Raw genomic sequence first — 24,062 nt, 5'->3', positions numbered from 1 at the left:
TAAGCCATAAAAACCCCTTCTAACTCACACACCCTTTGCCTCCTTGGTTATCCAGTGAGACTGGCTCAGCAATTCTTTTCTTCTAGATCAAAACTTGCTTCCATCTCTATTCCTTCATCAGACTCCACATTTAAAAATCTTTCTGCCAAGCATAAATATCTGTGAGATCTTCTTGTCAAAGTTTCATCCTTCCTAACACTGCAGGTTTGTCCTGAACTGCAGACAAGCAAGACTCGACTCAGGGCAACCAGTCCTGATCCAGTGTGGGAGATCAGGACTCCTGGACAGCTAACCAATATGATTAGGCAGGAGCTGATTTATTGTTTACATTACGCTTTATTTATTGTAAAATAGAACTTCTACATTCTAAAACTACTGCACACTCTGGTCACACATTTCTTGTCTGATTCCTCTGTCTTGTCCACCTGTTCTTCATGCACTTCTTAGGATATGTGATTGGTTACAGTCCAGGTGCACCACCACCCTCTTCTACCCAGTTCTTGTGGTCTTGGCATTCTGTTCCTCACCCTCTTCTGTCTTAATTTAGCACAGTTTATGTCTTAGCAACCTTGATGAATTCCAGTTATTCTTACTCTGGTAAGAATAACCAAAAGCGCTTTGGCTGGAGCACACTGTGGCCTAAACCTTGCAAATGCATTGCTACAATCCAGGACATGAGACCTGGCTCAGTTCCACACCTGTGGCCCCATTCCATAACATTCCAGAGAAGGACAGGTCCTGATGGTAGCTCAGGGTCTGTATTTTGACACCCCAGTGCTCCTCCAGCAAAAGTTCATCCAACCCAGCAGGACCCCATGTCCAGGACTAACCTGACACCAGCCAGTCTGAGACAAAGCTGGGGTGTCCTGGGATATAGCACTTTTTCCAGTCGATAGATTTCCCTCTGGCATCCTCTCTCTGCCCCCAAACTCTGTGTTTCAAAACTTAAATCCAACTCCAGACCATTTTTTTTAGGGCTCATTCTCTCCCCCTACCAGCCCCAAAGAAGTGAACACCACACTGTCACTGTCAGAGAAGACTGAACCTTTAAAGCACCTCCTTTTCCAATATTTTTTAACAAACATCTCCTGATCCAGTAGACCTTTTCCCAGTTTTTTTTTTCTCTTTAGCTCTGTATATTTGGCCCTCTGAAGCCACAATATCTTAGAGCTTATGGGACAGAGAGAGCCAGACTGGATGCATTTTTATCCATGAAGAAAAAAAAAAAATGCATGATAGATGCTCATCCCAAGCCGTGCCTGGCCATTTTCTGGGAGAAAATCATCCAAAAAATTGTGCTGGGCGCCTGCTAACAGCTGAACACCTCAGACAACTCATCACAGAGCCTGGTTCTCCACCTTGGCCTCCTTTTATTCACTAGCACAGATGCAGCCAGGAAAAACACGATTCCTGCTGGTGTTCTCTGCTTGTCATGTCCCTCCCCGCAATGTGTTTGTGTGCCATGAGCTGTGCCTGAGTGCTGACCTGCCTGCCTGTGTGGTGGGAATGAGGGCTGCATCCCAGATGGCAAATAACAAACTGGAGGAAAGCTGGCCTGTGGAGAAGCCGTGGCATCGTGTTTGGTTTGGGGAGTTATAAGGTCAGTGAGTACATTTCCCACTAGAATTTATGAGAAGGCAGGAAATTCAAAAGGGATAATAATAACAATGATAATAACAATGATAATAACAATGATAATAACAACGATAATATAATAATAATAATAATAATAATAATAATAATAATAATAATAATAATAATAATAATAATAATAATAATAATATTGAGGAGAAGGAGAAGGAGAAAGAAGAAGGAGAAGAAGAAGAAGAAGAAGAAGAAGAAGAAGAAGAAGAAGAAGAAGAAGAAAGAAGAAAAAGGAGGAGAAGAAGGAGGAGAAGAAGAAAGAAGAAGAAGAAGAAGAAAGAAGAAGAAGAAGAAGAAAGAAGAAGAAGGAGAAGAAGAAGAAGAAGAAGGAGGAGAAGAAGGAGGAGAAGAAGAAAGAAGAAGAAAGAAGAAGTTGTTGTTGCTGTTCTTCTCTCAATTTTCTTTCCTTGAATGTCTTTGCTGAAGGCAAAAGACCAAATACCAAATTGATTCCTGCTTTCCTCCCAAATGCTTGTTTCATTGTGGGAACACATAGCACATGGCAGAGAAGTTCAGGGCTCTGCTGTGCAGAGAAAAAGAGAGTTTCTTCCTAAAACCATTACAGGAAAAAGCTCAAGGGAGAGCCACTGCTGGGATTCATCCCACCTGGCTTTGGAAAGGCACAGTGCAGCTGGGTGAGCTCCTCCCTGGAGCCGGCCAGAGGAAACAGCATTTCCCTCTGTCAACCAGCAGGGCTGTAATGAGATTAATTGGATCCTGGAAGGGCTCAGTTTTCACTGGTGGCTGCACAGAGAGACAGGACAAGCCCCCCAGGAGGAAACACCCACTCGGAAAACTCCTCATCAGAAGCGGTGATTCTGCAGAGATCCTGCTCTGATCAACCTGACCTAGTGGGAAGTGTCCTTGCCCATTCCAGGGGGATGGAACTGGATCATCTTTGAGCTTCCTTCCAACCCAAACCATTCTGTGGTTTTATGAATAAAGCCTCATTGACCCCAGGATCATTTTCTTGCTGCTCAATAAGCTGGAACACCTTGGCACTAGAGCTGGCAGGTCTCTGCATGGCAAAGGATTCAGATTTAGGGTCCCTACCCCTGTCACCACCTTGGTGAGGTGCGCCTGGGGCTGAACACAGGGAAGGGACGCCTTGGACAAGTGATATCCAGAGAGAGCTGATGCTGGAGTCATTCTCTGCTGAAGCAGGATGGGGAATGGTGAGAGGAACGTCTTAATGCAATCCAGGCAACTGAGCATGGGAAGAGGCAGAAAGCAGGAAACAGGAAATCATAAAGGCAAATGGAATCCTCCCCAGGGTGCTGGAAACGGTCTCTCTCAGCTGACATCTGGGATTGCTTTGGGAAGCTGAGCTGCAGAGGAGCTCCCAGCTTTTACCTGGGAGATAAAGATCATCTCTGAGCTTTGCAAGGCCCTTTCCCCTGCCAGGTTTCTGTGGGACACTTGGAGGATGTTATTTACTCCAGGGATGTCACAGACCTGAAGCAAATGGTCACCATTTCCTCACTGGAGGAGCTGGAAGAAGGCAAGGACTGAGGTGCAGGAAATGGCCCTGATTTCTCATGGACCATAAAAGCAGAAAAGCCTTGAAAGCTTTGAAAATGCCTCTTTTCTGTTGCTCGTGGGAGGGAGAATCCAGCATGGACAGAGAGTGACAGTGTTCACAGGGGTTCTTGGATGAGGGAAGAGACGAGGATCTGACTCCATGCTTCAGAAGGCTGATTTATTATTTTATTATATATATTACATTAAAACTATACTAAAAGAATAGAGAAAAACGTTTCATCAGAAGGCTGGCTAAGAATAGAATAGGAAGGAATGATAACAAAGGTTTGTGGCTCGGCTCTCTGTCCTAGCCAGCTGACTGTGATTGGCCATTAATTAGAAAAAACCCCATGAAACCAATCCCAGATGCACCTGTTGCATTTCACAGCAGCAGATAATCATTGTTTACATTTTGTTCCTGAGGCCTCTCAGCTTCTCAGGAGGAAAAATGCTAAGGAAAGGATTTTTCATAAAAGATGTTTGCGACAGAGAAACTTTGGGGAAAGGATGTGGCACTTGGGGACTTAGATGTGGCTTGGCAGTGCTGGGTTAACAATTGAATTTGGTGATCTTAGAGTGCTGTTCCAACTTTAATGATGGGAAGGTGGCTCCTGCCTCCTTTGTAAACACCTGCTTGGCCTAGAGTATCCAACTTAGCTCATCTGGGAGCTGGACAGAGCCATTGCAGAGGCTGGAACTGGGAGAAGAGGCTGTTGCCTCCAGTCTCTGTCACACAAATGTGACCACAGCCAAGCATCAGAATGATGCCCTGTCCTGCTGCAGACAGATCCATGTCAGAGCCTTTCCTCCTTCCTCCTATTCTTTCATTAAATCCACAGGGAAATTCTCTGCTGAGCAGCAGGAAGCCCACACATGTAATCCCCCCCAAAAACAAACATTTTCCAGCTGACAACAGGGAGTTCCCACAGGCCTGGAGTCTGTTTGCTTGGCTGTGCTCAGTAATTGCAGCTCCATTTAATATTTGGAAGGGTGTTTTTGTGGGAATAGTTGGTGTTTTGTTTTTTTCCCTGTCTTGGCATGAGAGACAAGAGGAAACTGGTCCAGGATTTATCAGCAGGGTCACAATATTGGTGCCAACCATGCCCTGCCCTATGGATTCCCCCAAAGCTGTGGCCAGACACAAAAACAGTGACTGGGTGGCTTGGGGTTGGTATTGGGCTGCAGAGAGCTTTGCTTCTGAGATTCCAGGCAATCCATTTCACCTCTTTGTGCTTCAGATTCCCCTTTTCCTTTTCCTTTTCCTTCTCCTTCTCCTTCTCCTTCTCCTTTTCCTTTTCCTTTTCCTTTTCCTTTTCCTTTTCCTTTTCCTTTTCCTTTTCCTTTTCCTTTTCCTTTTCCTTTTCCTTCTCCTTTTCCTTCTCCTTCTCCTGTCTGGTCTTACTGACATGGAAGCTGTTATTTCTACAGGGACATTCTCTCTCTTGTTATGCAGTTTCTGATGGAGACACAGCCTAAAACTACTCTGGTGGAAGTGTAAATACAACCACTTTGTCTGAAAGGAAGCTTTTAGTGAGATATTTTAGGTTTAAACAATGCCCTGGAAAACAAAACACTTTGTAATTCTTTATTTTGAGGTGGTTTTGTGTTTTACCCTCAACCCAGTGATAATTCAGAAGATCCAAAACCTGAAGCTCTTCTTTGCACACAGAAGTTTTTAGCATCAATTCCCACAAGTCACTCTGCTGGCCTGAGGGGTCTGGTGGGGGATGCTCGTGGGGGTGACACTGCTGGGACTGGCTGAGCTGGGGCTGACCCCCAAGAGAACAGTGCATGACCTCAGGCCATGGAGAAGGCTTCAAAAATTCACTGACAGCCCTGGGATTGTGGGTGTGCAGTTTGAACAGGAGTGTGTGATATCACAGGGTGGGAAACTCAGAGTTTAAGGGTTTAGAACACAGTAATAGATATATAAAGCAAGATGGAGGTTTTGGGTTTTGGGCTGGTCCTCCTTCTTCACCATCTTCTCCATGGGTTTGGGTGGTTTTGTGTCGTTGGATAAAAAAGTCCCCATTGCAGGGCATGGGTGGTTGGTTATTGGGTTAAAAGTGAAAATAATTTAGGTGTCATTTCTTAATTGGACAGTTTATCCTTAAAAGACCTTGTAGAGAGAGAGATGGGGCTCCATTTTGTAGCTTATTAAAGTACTGTAGAACTCACAGTTTGTGAGACTGTAACATAGATAAGAACTAATAAACATCTGAGTCCCAACAAGAAATAGCATCTCACACATTTAATCCCGACCTTGGCAGAGAAAAGAAGCAAAAGAATTTACATTATTTGAGCCCCAGGCCTTTTCCTCTGTGTCCCAAGGAGCAGCAGGACAGAGATGTCTCGTTTCCATGGCTGGATGTGGTCAGTTACAGGTGTCCATGTGCTGCTCTTCTATAGGTGCCCAGAGATTGCTGAGCAGAACCAGCCTGAAGCTGTCAGGGCTTCATTCAACTCCCTTCCCTCTCTGAAATCCACCCTCTTGCTTCCTTTTTGTGGTCTCCATGGAGCTGAGACTGTGGAAAGCTGTTTGCTTTCCGCCAACCTTGTATGTGGTTCCTTTAGTGGCATCCCCGAATTAGTCAGCTTGACAATATTTTTTTGTTTATTTTCATTTTTTAATAGAGCTGATGACACCTCTAAAGCTTTTGGAAAGATATAACCTGTCTGGATTCCACCTCTGCAAGGAAAAAAATCAAATGATCCAATAAATGTCTTTTTGTGTGATGGGGGAAGGAAAAATGGCAACAAAGGGAAGGGAAGGGAAGGGAAGGGAAGGGAAGGGAAGGGAAGGGAAGGGAAGGGAAGGGAAGGGAAGGGAAGGGAAGGGAAGGGAAGGGAAGGGAAGGGAAGGGAAGGGAAGGGAAGGGAAGGGAAGGGAAGGGAAGGGAAGGGAAGGGAAGGGAAGGGAAGGGAAGGGAAGGGAAGGGAAGGGAAGGGAAGGGAAGGGAAGGGAAGGGAAGGGAAGGGAAGTTTGTTTCCAAAATGTGGATATGGGGACATGGTTTAGTGCTGGATGTGGCAGTGCTGGGTTAACAGCTGGACTCAATGATCTTTAAGGTCTTTTTCTAACTTTTCCTTGACTTCAGTTCCCTCCCTCTGGCTCCATTTGACACAGAAAGCAGCAATCAAAGCCTGGGGCATTTTTATTTCTTTATTTTTTTTTTAATAAACTTTATTCTATATTACAAATAGTTGTTTTTTTTTTTTTTCTTTTTTGTTCTGGACTGCAAAATAGGAATGCCTTATATTTACATACACAGGTATACAATTAATTATAACAAAGGTACAGAAGCTTTGCCTTTACCAAGTAACAACGGGATTCCAATTTAAATAGTATAGATTTTATTTCTTTCTTTTTTTAACTAGGATCAGTTCAAAAGAAAATCAAACTAACAACAACAACAACCTAAGAAAAAGGATCCCAACCTCCTTTCTAATGCTGTCTTGACATCTCTTTGAGGCTGTTAGTAACACTGTGGTGAAAGGAAATGTCTTTCCATTGATTTTGAGTTGGAAGCTTTAGCAAAACAGAGAATGAGACTTCTGGGCTCACGTGTATGTCCAAGACACGGGGTCAGACACAAGGAAGGGCCTCTCTTGTGACCTCAAATAATCCAGTTGCCTCTCTAATCCTTGGGGAAAACACTGGGAGCATTTAGCTAGCACCTAATCTCTCTGCTTCCTTACCCCAGCCTGGGCTGGAAAGCGGAATTTCTCCAGGGAATGGAGAAAGAGCAGCATAGAAAGTTTAAATAACACCAAGTTTCTCTTAAGATACTCCAGAAAGGACTTCAAGCTTGGACATGTGCCTTGATTTCTCCATCTGGCTCTTGTGCCTCAGTTCTGTGTGAAAGTGAACAGCAGCTTCTCCACTGGGGAATGCCAGACCACACCAGTAAAAGAAGGGAATGCTGAGAAGAGCCTGAATGTCCTGGTTTTCCCTCTTGTTTTCCACACCCAAGTTTGCTTTACTGAGCTTCCCTGCACACTGCTCTCTGCTGCGAGCGTCTTTGAGGTGATCTGTTTCCAAGCAGAAAGAATTTCTTGAGGTAAACTCTCAGTTTTTGGAACAGAAGATTAAAAAAAAATAAACCCAAAAACAACACAACAAAAAACCAAACCAACCAAACAATGAACAAACAACGACGACAACAGAAATCAAACACGTGACAGGTTGATTAGACTAAGCAGCTTTGTAACTTCTGTGGGGTTTTTGGTGGTTTATTTATTTCTCCAAGTGTAAATCCTGTTTGGTTTTTTTTCAACTTTTTTTTGACATCTTTCTACAAATTTCTTTTTTTTTTGGCTGTAAGCCTGTGTCCCCTTGGATGCTTCTCCAAGTGTAGAGAACTGGGCCACCCCAAATAAAACACGGTTGACAAGCTCTATTTTCAAAGCATTCTGCACAAAGCCATTGCTCCCAGTAAGACAGCAAGATATTTGTTTTTTGGGAAAGGGGCATTGCACAGTCACACAGGTGAGGGAAAACTGCAGGATTTAATGGACCAAGCACTACCCTGAAATGGGAGCTGCACCAGGCGCAAAGCAGGAAAATTCAGGCTGGGAATGGGCAGGAGGTTGAGGTTCACACCACGATGTTGAGGCTCATGTGTTTCACCAATTTCCTGCCACACAGCACACCAAGTTTGGATGGCAAGAGTTAGGACATCCCAAAACCTCCACCTGCCCTGAAGGACAACTCTCACTACTTATATTTTCTTTTCTCCTCTTTTGGAAGAGTCCCCAAATAGCAGTGTCTCTTCCCAAAGCACTTTGTTAAAGCCTTGGAGAAGGACAAATCTACATTTCATGTTTTGACTTAGTTCCGAAAAATTTTCCTTCTGATATTGGCTGTTGTGTGTTTGGGTTTTTACCTCACAGGCGTCCCAGACTCCAGGAAATTCAGAGGGGACTCCACAGGAATGCTGATCACTGACTGGACCCCTCAAAGTTTATCTATTGGTTTTCAACAGCACCATTAAAAATAATTACAATTATCTGATTTGCTTGGTCTCATTCCCTTCATGGCAAACATTTTCATGTGGGTGAATGCAGAAGATTGGGAAAATTTGATAATCACTTTTAAATCTAAGCAATTACCAAATGAAATTCTGGTAAATCTTCTTTATGACCCAATAAATTTTATGGTCTTCAGTGTCAAAGATGCAAGATAAGACAACTGCAGTGGTACAGCTACAGGGATGAAAATTGGAATAGCCCTCTTCTCTAATGGAGCAAGGCTGATGTGTGCTGGGTGGGACCAAACCTTTGGATATGTTCAGGATAGGATAAAGAGTGGGAAGAGAAGGACTGGGGAACGATATTACATTCAAACTCTGTGATCTTAGAGGTCTTTTCCAGCCTAAATCATTCTATGATTCTGTGCTAGCAGAGGAAGGTGGCTGAATTTCTCCTCGATTGTTCTCCTGTGCTGTAAACCCTGCAGTGAAGAAAGAATCTTGACTCTCTCCATAGAACTTCAGAGAGTCTTCGTGAGTTCCCTTTCCCCTGTTTCTGATGGTGCTGCAGGTGCCAGCATTAATTATTTGATTGAAGTGTTTGAGAAATGCCCATAAATATCAGCCTATCATCTGGAATATTCTGGATATTAGGAGCCTGTCCATGGGCTTTTAGGAACTTTGGGTCCAGTTCTCTCCATGGGGCTTGAAAAACAGTGTGGGACACTACTTATTTATCAGGAATTTTTGGTCAAGTTTTGAGAGGGAGGTGGGGGAAAAGAAATAAAAGGAAAATAAAGCATCCGTGTTGTAGTAGGGCTCATTCTTCTGCTTGTGTCTTTGTTTTTAGTTGTATTTTACATGCACTTAAAAAATAGTTAGCTCAACAGGTGAGGCTGGGAAGAAAGATGCCAAGACTTCTCATAGACTGGGGGATTCTGGGACACTGGTTGGAAATGGGAAGGGCACTGAAGGGGACAGGGGAGGAAGCCCACGCATTTACATCACAATTCTGGCACATTTTCCAAGCAAAAAAGCAAATCCAGCTCAAACACCAAACTAAAGAGAAACAGAAAGACAAAGAAATAAAGAGGAGATGAAAGAGAAGCAAAACGCAGATTTTCTTTCAAATCCTGGGCATGGGGGGAAAGAAGAGGGTGGGGGAAAAGCAGAAATGCCTAAATGGGAAGTTTGGAAAGGGTTAAGACACCAATCTCCTGGTACTTCCCATTTCCCCTAAGTGTTTCATTCTCAGTGTCTCTGAGGTGTTCAAGTTTTTCCTCGAAAAATATATATATATAATATACAGATGAAAAACTCCGTACCAGCAAGAAGAAATAAAATAACAACCATGGAAAACAACCATAACAAACCAAAAACACAGCCCTGAAAACATCGAAAAGAAACAGGGTGAGTCTCAGATTTCCCCTGTGGTGTTCCTCTGACTTCAGTAACAGTACAGGATCACACCAGTTCATTTTGATACTTTTTTTTTTTTTTTTTGTTGGTTTTTTTTTGTTAAACAGCTTCTTCTTCCTCTCATGTGCGCATGTCCAGGCAGGATCGCCCATCACTCATAACCACTTCCCTCCAAGCCAGCTCTTTGTCCTTAGACTCCTACCATCCAGCTGTGAGTACAAGGCATGACAATAGGGTCCATATTTATCTGTTGTGGCACTTTGTTTGTCAAAACCTTTGGTTTCTTCCTTTTTTTTTTTTTTAATTTTTCCCCTTTTTTTTTTTTTTTCTTTTTCTTTTTTTTAAATTTACGTACTTATAAAAAATACTGTGTTTGTGTGTTGTTTGTTGTCATTTTCTTACCACTGGCTCTGGTGGGACTTCCCACTTTCACAGCCATTAATCAATGGATCTGGAACATGCGCCGACATTACTAAAATGGATCAACAAAACCATGGCAGAACCAACCAAACCCAAACCATCCCCAATGCACAGGCCTCTTAAAACTGCTGAGACGTCCATAAGGTGCATGATGAGTCCATCAGCTCAGCAATCCCACAGAAAGCAAGCAGAACCAAAAATAAAAGAGGAAGGAAACGCACACGCGCACACAGATACACACGCACAAAATAATTGGAATTGCAATCAAGAGAGAAATGTCTGGGGGGTTTAAAACCAAGACGTGTCCCTAAGTTTGCTGTTTCAACGTGAATCTGGTGATTTTTCTCCCCACAGACACGTCCAGTGTTGGACTGAGTGGTTTTGGACTCGCCTACGTGTGTATCTGCCTGGCTGAAGGAAACCCTCCCGCCGCCTGGCTCCTGCTTGCACCACACCACCCCTCACGCACACCCGGGGTCTGTCACTCCCAAAAGGTTCTGGTTCGACGGCAAGAGACAGGCATGAACCCAAACAAACTCGCTCTGTAATCACTTTACACACCCTGCACCCCTTCCTCCCTCCAGGTGCAAAGCAGATCCAGGCTGTTGCTCCAAGGACGGGGTGAGGTGGACGTGGGCTGATCCTCCAGCCGCTCCTCCATCTACCAGGGAGCTCTGCTCATGGCTGGGGAGATGAATGTTGACCCAGCTCATGCCTCCCTGGTGAACAAGGAAGGTTCTCCACACCCCGAGGGTCTCTGGTCATGGTGTTATCTGGGCTGGCAGCCGTGTGGATGGAACAGCTGAAGGCAAAAAGAGATGCAGGAGCTCACTCCCCTTTGGTTGGCCATGAAACAAGTCGAGATGTTCTGGAGAAGCTGAGCAGAGGATGGCACAGGGACAGGGTGATCCCCCACAATTGTCCCATGGTGACAGCGATCCCTGAAGGGATAAGAAGTGCAAAGAGAGATAAAATCCTTCCTAGGCAGCAACTGTGCCTTCAGCAAGGCCTGTTGGTTCCAGAAATGGAGGAGAGGAAAGGCCAGGAGTTGGCACCAAAAGGCAGATGGGCTCACAGCAGTTCAGGGACCTCCAGGAGACAGGCAGTTCAGCTGGGGGGATCTAGGTAGAAGAATTTTTTTGCAGTGTTTCATTTGGATTTCCTCCAAGATCTCCTTCCAAAGTGTGTGGTGACATTTCCTCTTAGGAGCGGCTTGGAAGGAAGGCTTCACCATCAGCCTCGTGCACCACCTCACTTCACAGCAAGCATTTCAGTAACCCTCTGATATTCCACTGTGGGAAAACAACAGCTGTGTTCCAGTTGAGGAAACAAAATGGAAAGAACAGCTTAAAAAAACAAAACAAAACAAAAAATCCTTCTGGTTCTTCTTTTGAGGCTGAGCTCCTTGCCTGGAACAACCCGAGGCCTGTGGCTCCTGCTTTCCAAGGCAAGGTGGGAACAAGGGGCATGATGCTGTGCTCTCCATGGCCAGGAGGAGCAGGACCACCACCACAGACAGGATGCCACCCAGCAGAGAGAGCGTTTATGCTGCAGTGCTACGACCAACAGGACACGACGGGAAAGACGGAGGGGGACACGCGGCTCTTGGGAAAATAAGAAGAACCATATGAAACACATGGGCAGGGCAGCGTCGGTCTCCTCGTCCCCTCTTGACCCTTTCCCTGCCCCAGGAGAGCAGCTGTTTGCACAGGCAGGATGAGCCACAGTGGCCCTGCTCTGGACACAGCTGTGGCATTTTTCGGGGAGCCTCCTCTCCCAGTGGGTGGCTATCGAGGGATAGAATTGCAATGGCTCTGCCCTCCAGGAGCCCTGCAGGCAGGCTGCCTTCCCCTTGGGGACACTTGAGTAATACTGAGTTCATTTCCATGTCCTCTCCAGAGGCTACAGCCCTCGGAGGGCGGTTAAAGCAGCATGACAGAAGTTACCCCCCAGTTTCACCTCTGCAGAGTGAGGATGCGATGCTGGGCGAGGGTTGGTGGGGTTTTCGCGTGTGTTCAGTAGTTTCTCTCTAGGGCAAAAGGCAGAGGGGAAGCTGTGAAAAGGAGAGCTCCACCCAAATGTCTTTGTGGCCCCAGAGCCAAGATTCCTCTGCAGTCTTTTCTTTTAACCCCTGGGGCTCTGTTGCTTTGTCCATAGGTTTGGAAAGAGAAGGAAAAGAGAGAAAGAGAGAGGGGGAGGAGAGAGAGAGAGAGAGGAGCGCTGTTCGGGTGACTCTGCTTACAGCCCATCAAAACTTGCACTTGGTAAAGATGATGATCTTGAGTGAGGCACGACTTGGTTTATCCCTCCCAGGGTGTCCCTGGCAGGACAGTTCTCAGCTGTCTATGCTCATGAGGGTTATAACTTGTTCAAGTTTGTAGGCAAGTTTCTGTTTCCCAGCCTGGTCGTCTTGATCAAGTGCTCCGAGAATCTGGAAAAGGAGAGAGGAAGAAGTGCTAAGGATTTCAGTTTTTTACCCCAAAATGACTGAGTCCAGCATCTTAAAGCAGCAGAGGAGGTTGAGCTTGCTCTAAGGCACGTCCCAGGCTTAGCTTAGATCATGCAAGGCAAGTCAGTCAGCCAGGAAGGAGCTAGGTGGGGAGTTTGGATTTGATCTGACTCAATGCAGACCTTTGGATTGTAACCAATCAAGTGGATTTTTATCTTGGAGATCTGTTATTTATCTATTTATGAGCTTTATCCATCACCTGGCCATGCCACTTGAGATGCCCTAAGGGGTCTCACATGGCCTTCAGTACAAAGAACCATGCTGGACACCTTCAAGTCTGTGTTGGACCATTTTGGGGTGTTTGGGGTATCTGGAATGACGTTGGGAACAGTCCTTAAGCAACTTTTGCCCGTTGTGGATGTAGAACTCATGTAGGGCTCCAGTGAGTTAACATCTGACCATCAACTACTTCAGCCGAGCCTGACTGAATGAGAGAGACACAAAACAGGGATCCAAAATCCCAGACCTTCCCTTTGCAAACCCCAAGCCTTGTCTCTCATTCCTTAAATCCTCCACCCTCCCAGCCAGGATGCAGACAGGTACCAGTGACCCACCAGGGGATGGGTGGGCTGTCCCCTGGCCCTCCAGAGGTGTCCCCAGGCTCTCACCTCCGCTCCCATGGCCCCTCAAAGATGTCCCCAAGCTCTCACCTCCTCGCTGTACTTGCCCACGTAGGAGTAGATCTCGGAGAGCGCGCTCATGGTGTTGAACTCGTTCATGTGCATGCGGGACTGCTCAGCCAGGTAAGCATTCATGTCCTGGTCACTGATTGCTGGCATCTTGGCGATGTCTGAGTAGTACCTGAGGGGCACAAACACAGGGGTTTCTTGAGGGGAAGAGAAGGAGATCAAGAAGTGAAAGCCACAAGCAAAACAGAGAAAAAAACTCCACATGTAGTGTTGGGTTTTTCTGGTTCCTGAGTGAAACACCTGCTCATGCTCTTCTTTTACAGCAAGAAAGGATGATTTAGCCAAGGTGGAAATGACTGAGCACTCATCCTGAGCACCACATAGGTCTTGTATTCACCCCAATCTGAGAATGAAGCCCCAAATCTGCAAACAAAAAGGGGAAAAAAAAATCCACACGTAGTGTTGGGTTTTTCTGGTTCCTCAAACACCTGCTCGTGCTCTTCTTTTACAGCACGAAAGGTGACTTAGCCAAGGTGGAAATGACTGAGCACTCATCCTGAGCACCACATATGTCTTTTTATTCACCCCAGTCTGAGAATGAAGCCCCAAAGAGTATCCTGTAAACTCTCCCAGTCAATAGGAGCTGGACTGAAGCTGGATCACTTTGTCAGATACTCAAGGGTTTTTAGCCCTGCCTCTCTTCCCAGAGAGATCTTGCTGCCCACTCATGATTTCACTCCCACATAGAGAAAAACCCTAAATATTTGTATTTTTTTCTTGCACCATTCTCACCACTACATCTGCCCCATTGCTGACATCCCCCACCTTCCACACTCAGTCCAGTCTATCCCAACAACTCTCTTGCTCAGCATCTCCTTTTTTTGCCCCATATTTTAAGCTAGCCTGATATTTGTGGCAACAGCCTTCAACTCCAGTCTGACTGGGAAAAAATCTGCATTTCCTAGAACAATCTGCTTTTCCTAGGAGTCAACAGCATTCCCCTGGAGCTCAGGAGGACTGGGGGTTTATCCATAGGCTCTGGATCCCCCAGAACCACTGCCCAGCAGGCTTCATGTGCAGAGTGATGTCTCTTTAAGGAAGTTGCTATTTTGGTTGTCCTTCCTCCCCTGGGTAAGGCAGGTCTTGGAGGACAAGGTTTGCAGAAGGTAATCAGTCACTGTCACTCGCAGCTGTGCTCTGCTGTCAACTGGTTAATTAGACGCCATCATTTACATTTTTAATTTCTGCAATTTGACATTTTGTGCAGAAGGAAAAAAAAAATAAGAAGAAGAAGGAGAAAAAAAAATAAAAAAAGCAGCCCATAGCTGCAGCAATCCACAATTTTATAATTAGGAGGCAGAGGGGACAGGGAGCCAAAAGAGCTGACAGGTGTCCTGTAAACAGTGTGGAGACACCTGCTGAGATGGGGGCTGTGTGCCACTGCAGAGGAATTGGACATGGAAATGCTGTGTGGTGAGCATCCTTGAGGTGGGTGAATGGGAAAATACTCCGTGACAGAGCAGGATGAGCAGCTGCTGGAGTGAAGACAGAGCAGTGCAAGAGCATGGGGGGAAACCCTTCCACACCAGGAGGCTCCAGCTGTGCCCAGTCTGGTTTTGTGCCCTGATTTACCCCAATGAGCCAGTCCCTGTTGATAACCTGTTTTTGGTGGTGGGATGCTGATGTAATCCTCGGCAGAGGGAGGCTCAGGAGGCAGAGGTCCTTCTTGCTTGACAGTTCCCAAAGCTAAACTCTGTTTCACCATAAAAACTTGTACAAACCTCATTAATTTTACTGCAACTTCCAGCAGGCACAGAAACATCTCTCTCCCTGGAGCCCTGGCATTTTGTCTTCTGGGCTTAGGACCAGCCAGAAATCTGAGGCTAACTCAGTCCTGTGGTCGAAATATTCCTCATTGCCAGTGCTCCAGTGAAAAGTGGTGTGGGTTTGATTTTCTTTACACTCTGCCTGACCCTCAGTCCCCAGGGATTGAGGTGGACCTGGGGATCCAAGTCCAGGTGGACCTGGACAGTTGTTTGTGAGCAAAGTGAGCATCTAGAAATCCGAGGAGGCTCTGTCCTGCAGAACTGCCCCCAGGAGAAGATGCTGAGCAGGAGGAATAAATATTTCTTAGACGTTTGCCACTTGCAGAAAAACCCAAACAGGTCTTGACATCACCTGCTGGAGAAGATCAGATCTGTGCTGCACGTAGGAATTGGTGGCATGCATAACATGGCTGAGAAAACAAGGAATCTTAGGGTCAAAAAGCAAGGAATCTAATGGTCAAAAAGCAAGGTGTGCCTTGGCACTGGAAAAAAAAAATCCATGTGCCACCAGCACAATTCACAGACTTGTGGGGAAAACAGGCTGCAAAGCAGTGAAATACATTGATTTATGACCCCTGAAAAGGGAGCAGCTCCTCATGAATGTTGGATAGGCACCCTCCTGATGGGTGAAATGAGAAGAGAAGGGGTCTCATCACAGCAAAAAATAAATGGGGTTGGTGGAGGATATCAGAGATGCCAGTCTGGCTCTGACAAGAAGTTAAAATCCTCCTTTTTCTCTCTGGTTGAGCTGTCACCAAGTGGTGGCAGGATAGTGGGTGTAGGGACAGGGTGCTCCCAAAAACTGGAGCACAGACACACTTACCAACTCCTTCTGCAAGTTTGTCCTGTTTCCTTTCCACCTGGTAGCAAACAGACCCTTGAGTCTGTGACTCACAAGGGTTTGAAAGCTCCCCACCCCTCTCCAGCCCTGCAGAGATCATTCCCCAGCAGCACAACACTCCTGTGACTCATCCCAACAAGGAAAAGCAGCAGGAAATGTTCCCTGGAGCCAGGGATGGCATGCACAGATCTGAGTTTCAAGAAGCACAGTTTCAGGGCTCTGGCCATGACAGACTCCTAGGATGTTCTGGGGTCACAGGCCATCACCCACCAAAGTCTTCTCCAGACTCAATTCCCTGGCATCTCACACCTAAACAGCCATTTCCCATTCAACCAAGGTGTTTTGGGGCAAAAATAAAAGAGAAAGAAGTGGAAACGAACATGTACCAATGCCTCAATCTAGCTGAGTGAGAAGATGCAATATCCTTCCATCCAAATTCTGCCATGGCCCAGTGACTTATTTATGCAGAAGAGTCTCTAATGAAGCCATCACTGTGCTCTCTAAAGAAATGATGAATGTGTGTATTAAAGCATCCTAGCAGGGAGATGACAACATCCCTGCTGAGTCTTTATTTACCTTCCATTCCAGCCCAGATCCTCAGAGGTACTTAGAGCCTCTCTGCCATTTGCATACCCCCAATGCAAAAACCACTGAGGAGCTGTCACCAAACCCCAGAGGCCCTTGCATTCCCACTGCTGGAATGTGCAGTGGAATTTCCTGTGCTGATTCCATCAGCCCTGCAGCTGACAGCTTCCACAGCACAGCTGGGCTGGGAGGCAGTGCCAGGGGCACAGAGGGGCTCTGTCACCTGTGGAGGGACACCTGGTCTCACCTGAGACAGGGACAGGGCTCTGACACACTTCCACAGCCAGCAGAAGGTTGGCAACACAACACTGAGCCATATTCTCTCTGAATGAGACAGAAAATAGCAAAGCAAAGCAGTAAATGCAGTTTAATCTGCTCCTAAAAATTATAATCCTGAGCAGATTTGCTGCTATTGCTGTACTCCAGTTTTGCTCATCTCCATTGGATCCTTCCCCAGCTGTTTCCAGAGGATCCTCAGATTGAGGATCTTCTGATGGAGCCTTATGTGTCTGAGTTTCCCTGGATTCACAGGAGCAGCCTCCATTCTTGCCTCAAGGCTCTCCATCCTCTGATGTGGCCACAGGAAATTTGTTCATTAGGCTTCATAAGCAATTAAAATGATGAGGAACTGGGGTGAACCCATCATTCCAGTACTCCAGGATGTGAGGATAACCAGGCCATGGGATGTGTCCTCACAGATATAAAGGGTAAAACAACTCACCCCAGCCTGCCTTGAATGGAGAGAGAGCCCAAGAGACCCCTCATTGCCACTGGAGGATGGAGAAGGATTTGGGATGTACCAGGATACAGCTGGTACTATTCTGCTGAAAAAATAATTATTCTTGGTCCTTCCAACCTCATCTTTCCCTAGGTTGTGTTTTGTTTTTTTTGTTTTGTGTTTTGTTTTGTTTTGTTTTCCCAAGGAAAGCGACACAACAGTGACCTGGGCATCCATCACAGCGACCTGGGAATACATTTTGTCCTCTGTTTATCCAGGGATAAATGCTCTTTCCCTCGGCACCGACAGGGAAAGGCTCCTTAGTGGAGCTGTTTCACAAGAATGACTGTGCCTGCTGCCGCTCAGTAACTCATTAACTCATCAAAAGAGAAGAGAAAAGCCACGTTTGCCAGTGCTCCCTCCCCAGCCCGAAATTTCCCAGCACAGCCCATGGTTTAGGCAGCTTAGCATGGAGCTAATTGCCTTCCAAAAGATCTTTTTGTCATGACCGTTGTTTGTCGCTGGGATGGGACTGCACTCATTAATAATCATTTTAGCATATGAAAAGCTTGTAACGAATCCATGTGCTGCAGACGGCAGACGCAATTACAGCAATAACATAATTAGGGTTATGCAATAGCCGGCTGGATCCAGACCACTGAAGGGTGGAGAGGTGTGTGAAAGGGATCTGGGGGGCTCTTCCAGCAGGGAAGGGCTGGTGGAAAGCTTTGGAACAAGCAGCTCTGTTTTTGGGGTGCACTGGAGCATTGCAAGGACATGCACTGACACAGAAGGGCACTTGGAGTTCCTGGGGAGCATCTGAGCTGCTGGTGAGGCACTGGAATGGATTGCCCAGGGAAATCCAGGGATGCCCCATCGCTGGAAGTGTCCAAGACCAGGCTGGATGGCATCAAAACAGGACGACTCTCATGGCAGGGAGAAATGACGAGGAGGACTCCATCTTACCCAAGGCTAATTAATTACTTTATTATACTATATTAGTCTATATTATATTGCATTATATTAGATTACATCTAAACTGAATCTCCCAAGCACTCAGCTCTGCACAGAACTTCATGACTGTCACCAACAGTCCTCACACACACATACACCTGGCCCTGATAGGCCAAGGAGCCAAAGCGCCATCACTGTGGGTAACCCATCTCCAGGTTGCATTCCACTTTTGCACAGCAAATAAAAATACTCTTGGGAAGAATTGTGCCTTGCTTTTCTCTGAGAAGAGAAACGTGGGGCTACACACTTGGCCCTGATAGGCCAAGGAAACCAAACACCATAACTGTGGGTAAACCATCTCCATATTGCATTCCACTTTGGCACAAACACAGGCACAGCAAATGATAAGAATTGTTTTTCCTTTCTCTGAGGTTCAGAGAATGTGAAACCCAGAAATATTCTTGGGAAGTCGTGCTTTGCTTTTCTCTGTGAGGAGAAATGTGGGGCTACACACTTGGCCAAGGAAATAAAGCACCATCACTTTGGGTAAACCATCTCCATACTGCATTCTACTTTTGCACAGCAAATGATAAGAATCGTTTTTCCTTTCTCTGAGGTTCAGAGAATGTGAATCCCAGAAATATTCTTGGGAAGAATTGTGCCTTGCTTTTCTCTGGTGGTGACAGGCTGGGGCTTGGAGCTCCCTGGGACAGTGGAAGGTGTCCCTGCCCATGGCAGGGATGGAATGAGATGAGCTTCAAGGTCCCTTCCAACCCAAGCTGTTGAAAGGAACAATTCTGTGTGTGCAAGCCCTAGACAGGGCAATGCTTTTATTTTGCCTGTTCCTGGCTTTTCCTGCTGCTTGTCCCCTCAGAATAAAGAGTGCAGGGCTGATGGGCAGCTCTGCCTTGGTGGCTGAATTGTGAATTGGTGCACAGGTAGCTCCTCTGGGAGAGGAGATCACCCAGCAGCACCTCAAAGCAGAGGATGAGTGGGGCTGCACCCTCCCCATATGGACACATTTTCATCCTGCCTTTTTTTCTTCACTGTGTAAAAACAGCTCCTTGGCGTGATGAGAAAACATTGGGATGATTTTATTTTTTTTTTTCTTTTGAGATGAAAAGTGAAGAAAGACAAGTGAGCAATCTTCAGACACACCAAAAGCTGCCCCAGAGAGGCAGGGAATGAGCTGTACCCCCTGCCACGACCATGCCTGAGCTTTAATTACAGCCAGGGAGATTTTGGCTGCCCAGCAGGGAAAACTCTGATGGGAAGGACAGGGAAGCACGGGAATGAATTGCCTGAGGACAGCAGAGGCTCTGTTGTTGGAGGCCTTTAAGATGGGGGCAGACAAGCATCTGTCAGGAAGGCTTTAGACAGAGCTGATCCTGCCCTGAGGCAGGAGATGGTCGGGTTGACCTCCCGAGGCCCCTTCCAGCACTGTTTTTTATTATCTCCACCGACAACACCCCCTGCCTTGACCTTTGGTATGCTACTTCTTGAGCCTTCTTTCCAGCAGAGAAAGAGGGGGCACGGAAAACTCATTTTTTTTAAAGTAGAGCCAGGATTTGCACCTCTCTTTTTTTAAAGCCCTCAGAGTTTCTGCTTAAAACCTCAATAACTCACAATGTTAAGGCACATACAACTTTTTATTGCTTTAAACTGGTCCAGTTTGTCTTTCTTTCTAAAGTTAGCTGCAAAGTGGCCAACAGACATGACAAGCATTGCACAGGTAGAGATTTCCCAGTGATTTGAGAGGCCTGAAACCCCAGGCTGACACACCAGGGGGGTGAAATCCCAAATGGGTACAGGCTGTCTGTTTTGTGTACTCCAAACATGCTCATAAAGCTCTTCCTAACAAGACCAAGACCTTGACATCTGAAGGCTAATGGGATGCAAATCATAGCTGCTGCATGAATCACCAATTCAAAAATGGTTTGGGTTGGAAGGGACCTTAAAGATCATCCTGTTCCATCCCCTGACATAGGCAGGGACACCTTCCCCTGTCCCAAGTTGCTCCAAGCCCTGTCCAACTGGGTCTTGGACACTGCCAGAGATCCAGAGACAGCCACAGCTGCTCTGGGTAACCTGTGCCAGGGTCTGCCCACCCTCTGAGTAAAGAATGGCTTCCAAAAATCTCACTTAAATCTCTCCCTTTTAGTTAAAAATTGTTCCCCCTTCTCCTAAAAGTATCTGTACTTTTAAGGAAAAAAGGTAGATGGGATCATGGCATCAGGAGCAGCACCAGCTGTGTCAGGCACTGTTTGCACCCAGGTTAACACAATGAAATGCAAATGTTCTAATTCTGAACCCACGTATCAGATCATTTTAAGCTTCTTTTTTTGATCGTGAACCTGGCGAACCTATTTTGAACGGTCTTCATTGGATGACTCCTAAGTTAAGAACGCTTGTGATGTCTCCTTAAGTTTTTCTTAGAGGGGCCCTTTTCAATGCACAATAAGCAGCCAAAAGGAGACCAGGTCCCTGCAGGGATGAGAGGAAAAAAAAAGAGCACCAGATCCTCTCCTTGCAGCCCTGCAGGTGTTTTGGGCACCAGTGTGAAATGGAAAAACTCTTTGACTTCTGCTTTTTGTGCTCTGCCCCTTTTCAGTCTCCCACATCCTTGCCTCCGTGCCAGGCTCCAGTAGGGAAACATCATATTGATTGTGATGCAGGCAATTAAATGGTGTTAATGAAGTTCAAACAAGTGTTATCATAAGCTTGGCAGCATGGAGAGAAATGAAAGGTCAGCCACAGCCCTTTGTCATTTTTCAGTGTGGTGTTGAATGCTAATGAGACAGTCCCCAATTAGAACAGGCTCCCCTTTGTATTGCTTGGGGATTGCATCAAATGCTCCCAAGTTCTCCAGATTTCCAGGCTCAAAGGGGACATTTGAAGTAAACTTGAAAAGATGCAGATCTGAAGCTGCTCTAATGTAAATTCAGCAGAGCCTATGGAGTTTTACTAACTGAAGTCAGATGAGATTGGGCTCTATCGTTACCATTCTTTTCCTTTTTTTTTTTATTTTTTTAAATGATAATTGAAAAGCCTCCACTTTGTTTTAGAACTACAGCCTGACTCTTCGTGGTGGCTTCAACAAAAGCCAAATAGCCTGTCCCAATTTCCTGGGTTAATTGTCCTGCCTCATCAGGCCTCGTGTTCTGCAGCAGGAAATCCAAGATGTGCCTGCACCAGGACACTTTTTAGCCACGTGTTTCCAGCTCTCTGTGTCCCATTTGAACAGGGAACCTGCTTTTTCCCAAAAGCCAGAATTTCTCAGCTGGATTGCTTCAGCAGGCAGAGTCCACCTCTGCTTCCAACAATGTTATAAAAGGACTTTTATAAAATCACAGAATAGTTTGGGTTGGAAGGGTCATTTAGAAGTCATCTAGTCAAAACGCCCTGCAATGAGCAGGGAGAATCTTCAACTAAATTTAACTGATGTACAATAATCTTTCTATTGCTGTTGTCAGCAAATCCACTATCTAGAATAATTATAGAAATGGGCACTGAAACAACCAACCTCCCAAAATGTCATGGAAGATGTCCATTTCTTATATAGTTTTCCATTAGGTCGACAAAAATTGGTAAATTTTAAAATGTCTTAATTAGTCATTGTCATGCATCCTGATTCTGAAGGCAACACTTGCCTCACCACAAAATAAGTGAAAACATGAAAAAATCCCACGCTAAAACATGAGCCAAACAAACAAATAAAACCAGGGAAGATTCCTGACAGTCTTGCTGTTGAAATCTTTTGGAGTCAAATTTCCAGTTGACCACCCTGCGGTCAACTGGTAAGGCCAGAAGCTGTAACTATTCCCTTCCCAATGCACATTCCCAGGTGGAAAACAAATTTTTGAAGGATTGGAGAAAAGTCCTTTCATCCCTGCCTCCTTCTCATGCCAAGGTCATTCCCTGCTCTGGGTTTTGTGAGCCCTAAAGGGGAAAGGGAAGGGAAGGGAAGGGAAGGGAAGGGAAGGGAAGGGAAGGGAAGGGAAGGGAAGGGAAGGGAAGGGAAGGGAAGGGAAGGGAAGGGAAGGGAAGGGAAGGGAAGGGAAGGGAAGGGAAGGGAAGGGAAGGGAAGGGAAGGGAAGGGAAGGGAAGGGAAGGGAAGGGAAGGGAAGGGAAGGGAAGGGAAGGGAAGGGAAGGGAAGGGAAGGGAAGGGAAGGGAAGGGAAGGGAAGGAAGGGAAGGGAAGGGAAGGGAAGGGAAGGAAGGGAAGGGAAGGGAAGGGAAGGGAAGGGAAGGGAAGGGAAGGGAAGGGAAGGGAAGGGAAGGGAAGGGAAGGGAAGGGAAGGGAAGGGAAGGGAAGGGAAAGGAAAGGAAAGGAAAGGAAAGGAAAGGAAAGGAAAGGAAAGGAAAGGAAAGGAAAGGAAAGGAAAGGAAAGGAAAGGAAAGGAAAGGAAAGGAAAGGAAAGGAAAGGAAAGGAAAGGAAAGGAAAGGAAAGGAAAGGAAAGGAAAGGAAGAAAAAAAAAAAGAAAAAGGGATGGCTTGGAGTAACCCAGCTCAGCTCCATTTCCAGACCTCTAAATCCAGTCATGTTTTAATCCAGAGTGCCTCAAGTTGGGTACAATCTACCACTGACTAATTAACCCTCTTAGAGTTTCCTCTTTCTCAAAGAAGTTTGTTTGATTTCAGGTTTTTCTGATTTACTCAACCATTTCTTAAACTCCCTGACTTTTTATCTCCTGATTCACTCTTTGAAGAAGTCTAGTGGTCTTGAAGGATGCCATCTCCAGCTGATGCTGACTACAGAAATAGCTCCAACCAGCACTGGAAGCCTTTGGATTTGGAAAAAACTCCCTCAAAGCACAATCGCAGAACGGAGAGAAGGAATTCATTAGCTCGGGGTAGAACTCAAATTATATTTTATTCATCCCTGATAGGTTTTTTCTTTCATCTCCCACAGCATCCAGGTGCCACTGCCTTGAGTCAGTGGAACTGAAACACACAAAAATAAAAGCAGGGAGGAAGCTCTAACCATATTCCAAAACCTGCAGTCTCCCCTTGGGCTTCAGTTCAAGTTGTCAGACATCAGTGCAGATAACAACCCAGCACATGCTGGGGACAGGAATCCAGGGCTGTTTACAAGCAGCAGGAGGTGTTATGTACCTCGTTTGCAAACCCAGTTGTTTGGGAAAACTTCCAAGGAAATGCAGCACCTATTGCTGAAGATCACTGGGCACCAGGATTTAGCTCCAAAAAATTGTAAAGTGAAATCAATACTGGAAAAAAAAAAAAACAAAATGGAAACTGCAGCTTTTTGTTTGTCCAGAGGGAAAAGAGAAAAAGAGAAAAAAGGGTGTTTGTTGCATAAGGAAATATCCCATTCTCCACTTAAATACCTCAGTTTGTCACTCACATGTAGCATCTCCAAGGATAAAATCAACCCCTTTGAGATGAAAACCATTATTTGTCTACAGAAACAGCCCAACCACATAGAGCGTAGCTAAAGCATCACTAGAGAATGACACCTTTGGGTCACTGTTGGTGCAAACTTGATTTCTAAATGGAACCTCCAACACTTGCTTCCCATTATCCAGGTCAATCCAGCAATCAGCCTCAATACATTCTAAGAAACTTGGACACGGTACCAAAAGTAGGTCATAATTAAGCAAGGTAGCTCATAAGAGCCTTGCAGGTTGCCTAGAAACGACATTTGCTGAAGTGTTTAACCACGTCTAAAAATAATTGTCCAGACAAATCACAGACCAATGGGAGAATTGTTGGGAAAAAAAGCTGCCTTGTGCCGAGTAGGGGACGGAACTCTTTGATCAGCCACGCTCCTGTCACAAAACGAGAGAAAACCATCCCCAGCAAAGGCAATACAGGGATTTATAGCCCAGTGTGAGGTGTCTGCAGCAGCAGAGGCCTTGTACAGCCTGCAGGACATGGTGTCAATTTTAGGCCATGCCTAGGAAGTCATCCAGAGCAAATCAAGGCTGGAAGCTGGGTGCAGTGCACAGGAATGATCTGTAGGATAAACCCGCCTTTGTATTTACAGAGCAGCAACTGTTCCCCA

General features: G+C 45.8%; 1 protein-coding gene across 1 annotated transcript in view; it reads right to left on the bottom strand.

Annotated features, from left to right (window-relative positions):
* Positions 1-6,360: 6,360 nt before the first annotated feature.
* PLXNA4 (plexin A4) overlaps positions 6,361-24,062 on the bottom strand; it is a 510,488-nt gene continuing 492,786 nt past the window's right edge. Inside the window, exons 31-32 of the mRNA XM_058021923.1 lie at positions 13,134-13,284; positions 6,361-12,405 (exon numbers count right to left, since the gene is read on the bottom strand). Of these exons, the coding sequence (XP_057877906.1) occupies positions 12,310-12,405; positions 13,134-13,284 (247 nt within the window). The 3' untranslated portion in view covers positions 6,361-12,309. The remainder of the gene's footprint in view (positions 12,406-13,133; positions 13,285-24,062) is intronic.

Source organism: Melospiza georgiana, chromosome 4 (genome assembly GCF_028018845.1).
Source record: "Melospiza georgiana isolate bMelGeo1 chromosome 4, bMelGeo1.pri, whole genome shotgun sequence".
Lineage (NCBI taxonomy): Eukaryota > Metazoa > Chordata > Aves > Passeriformes > Passerellidae > Melospiza > Melospiza georgiana.
Note: the sequence above shows the minus strand (reverse complement) of the source record. Positions and strands in the feature narration are given on the sequence as shown.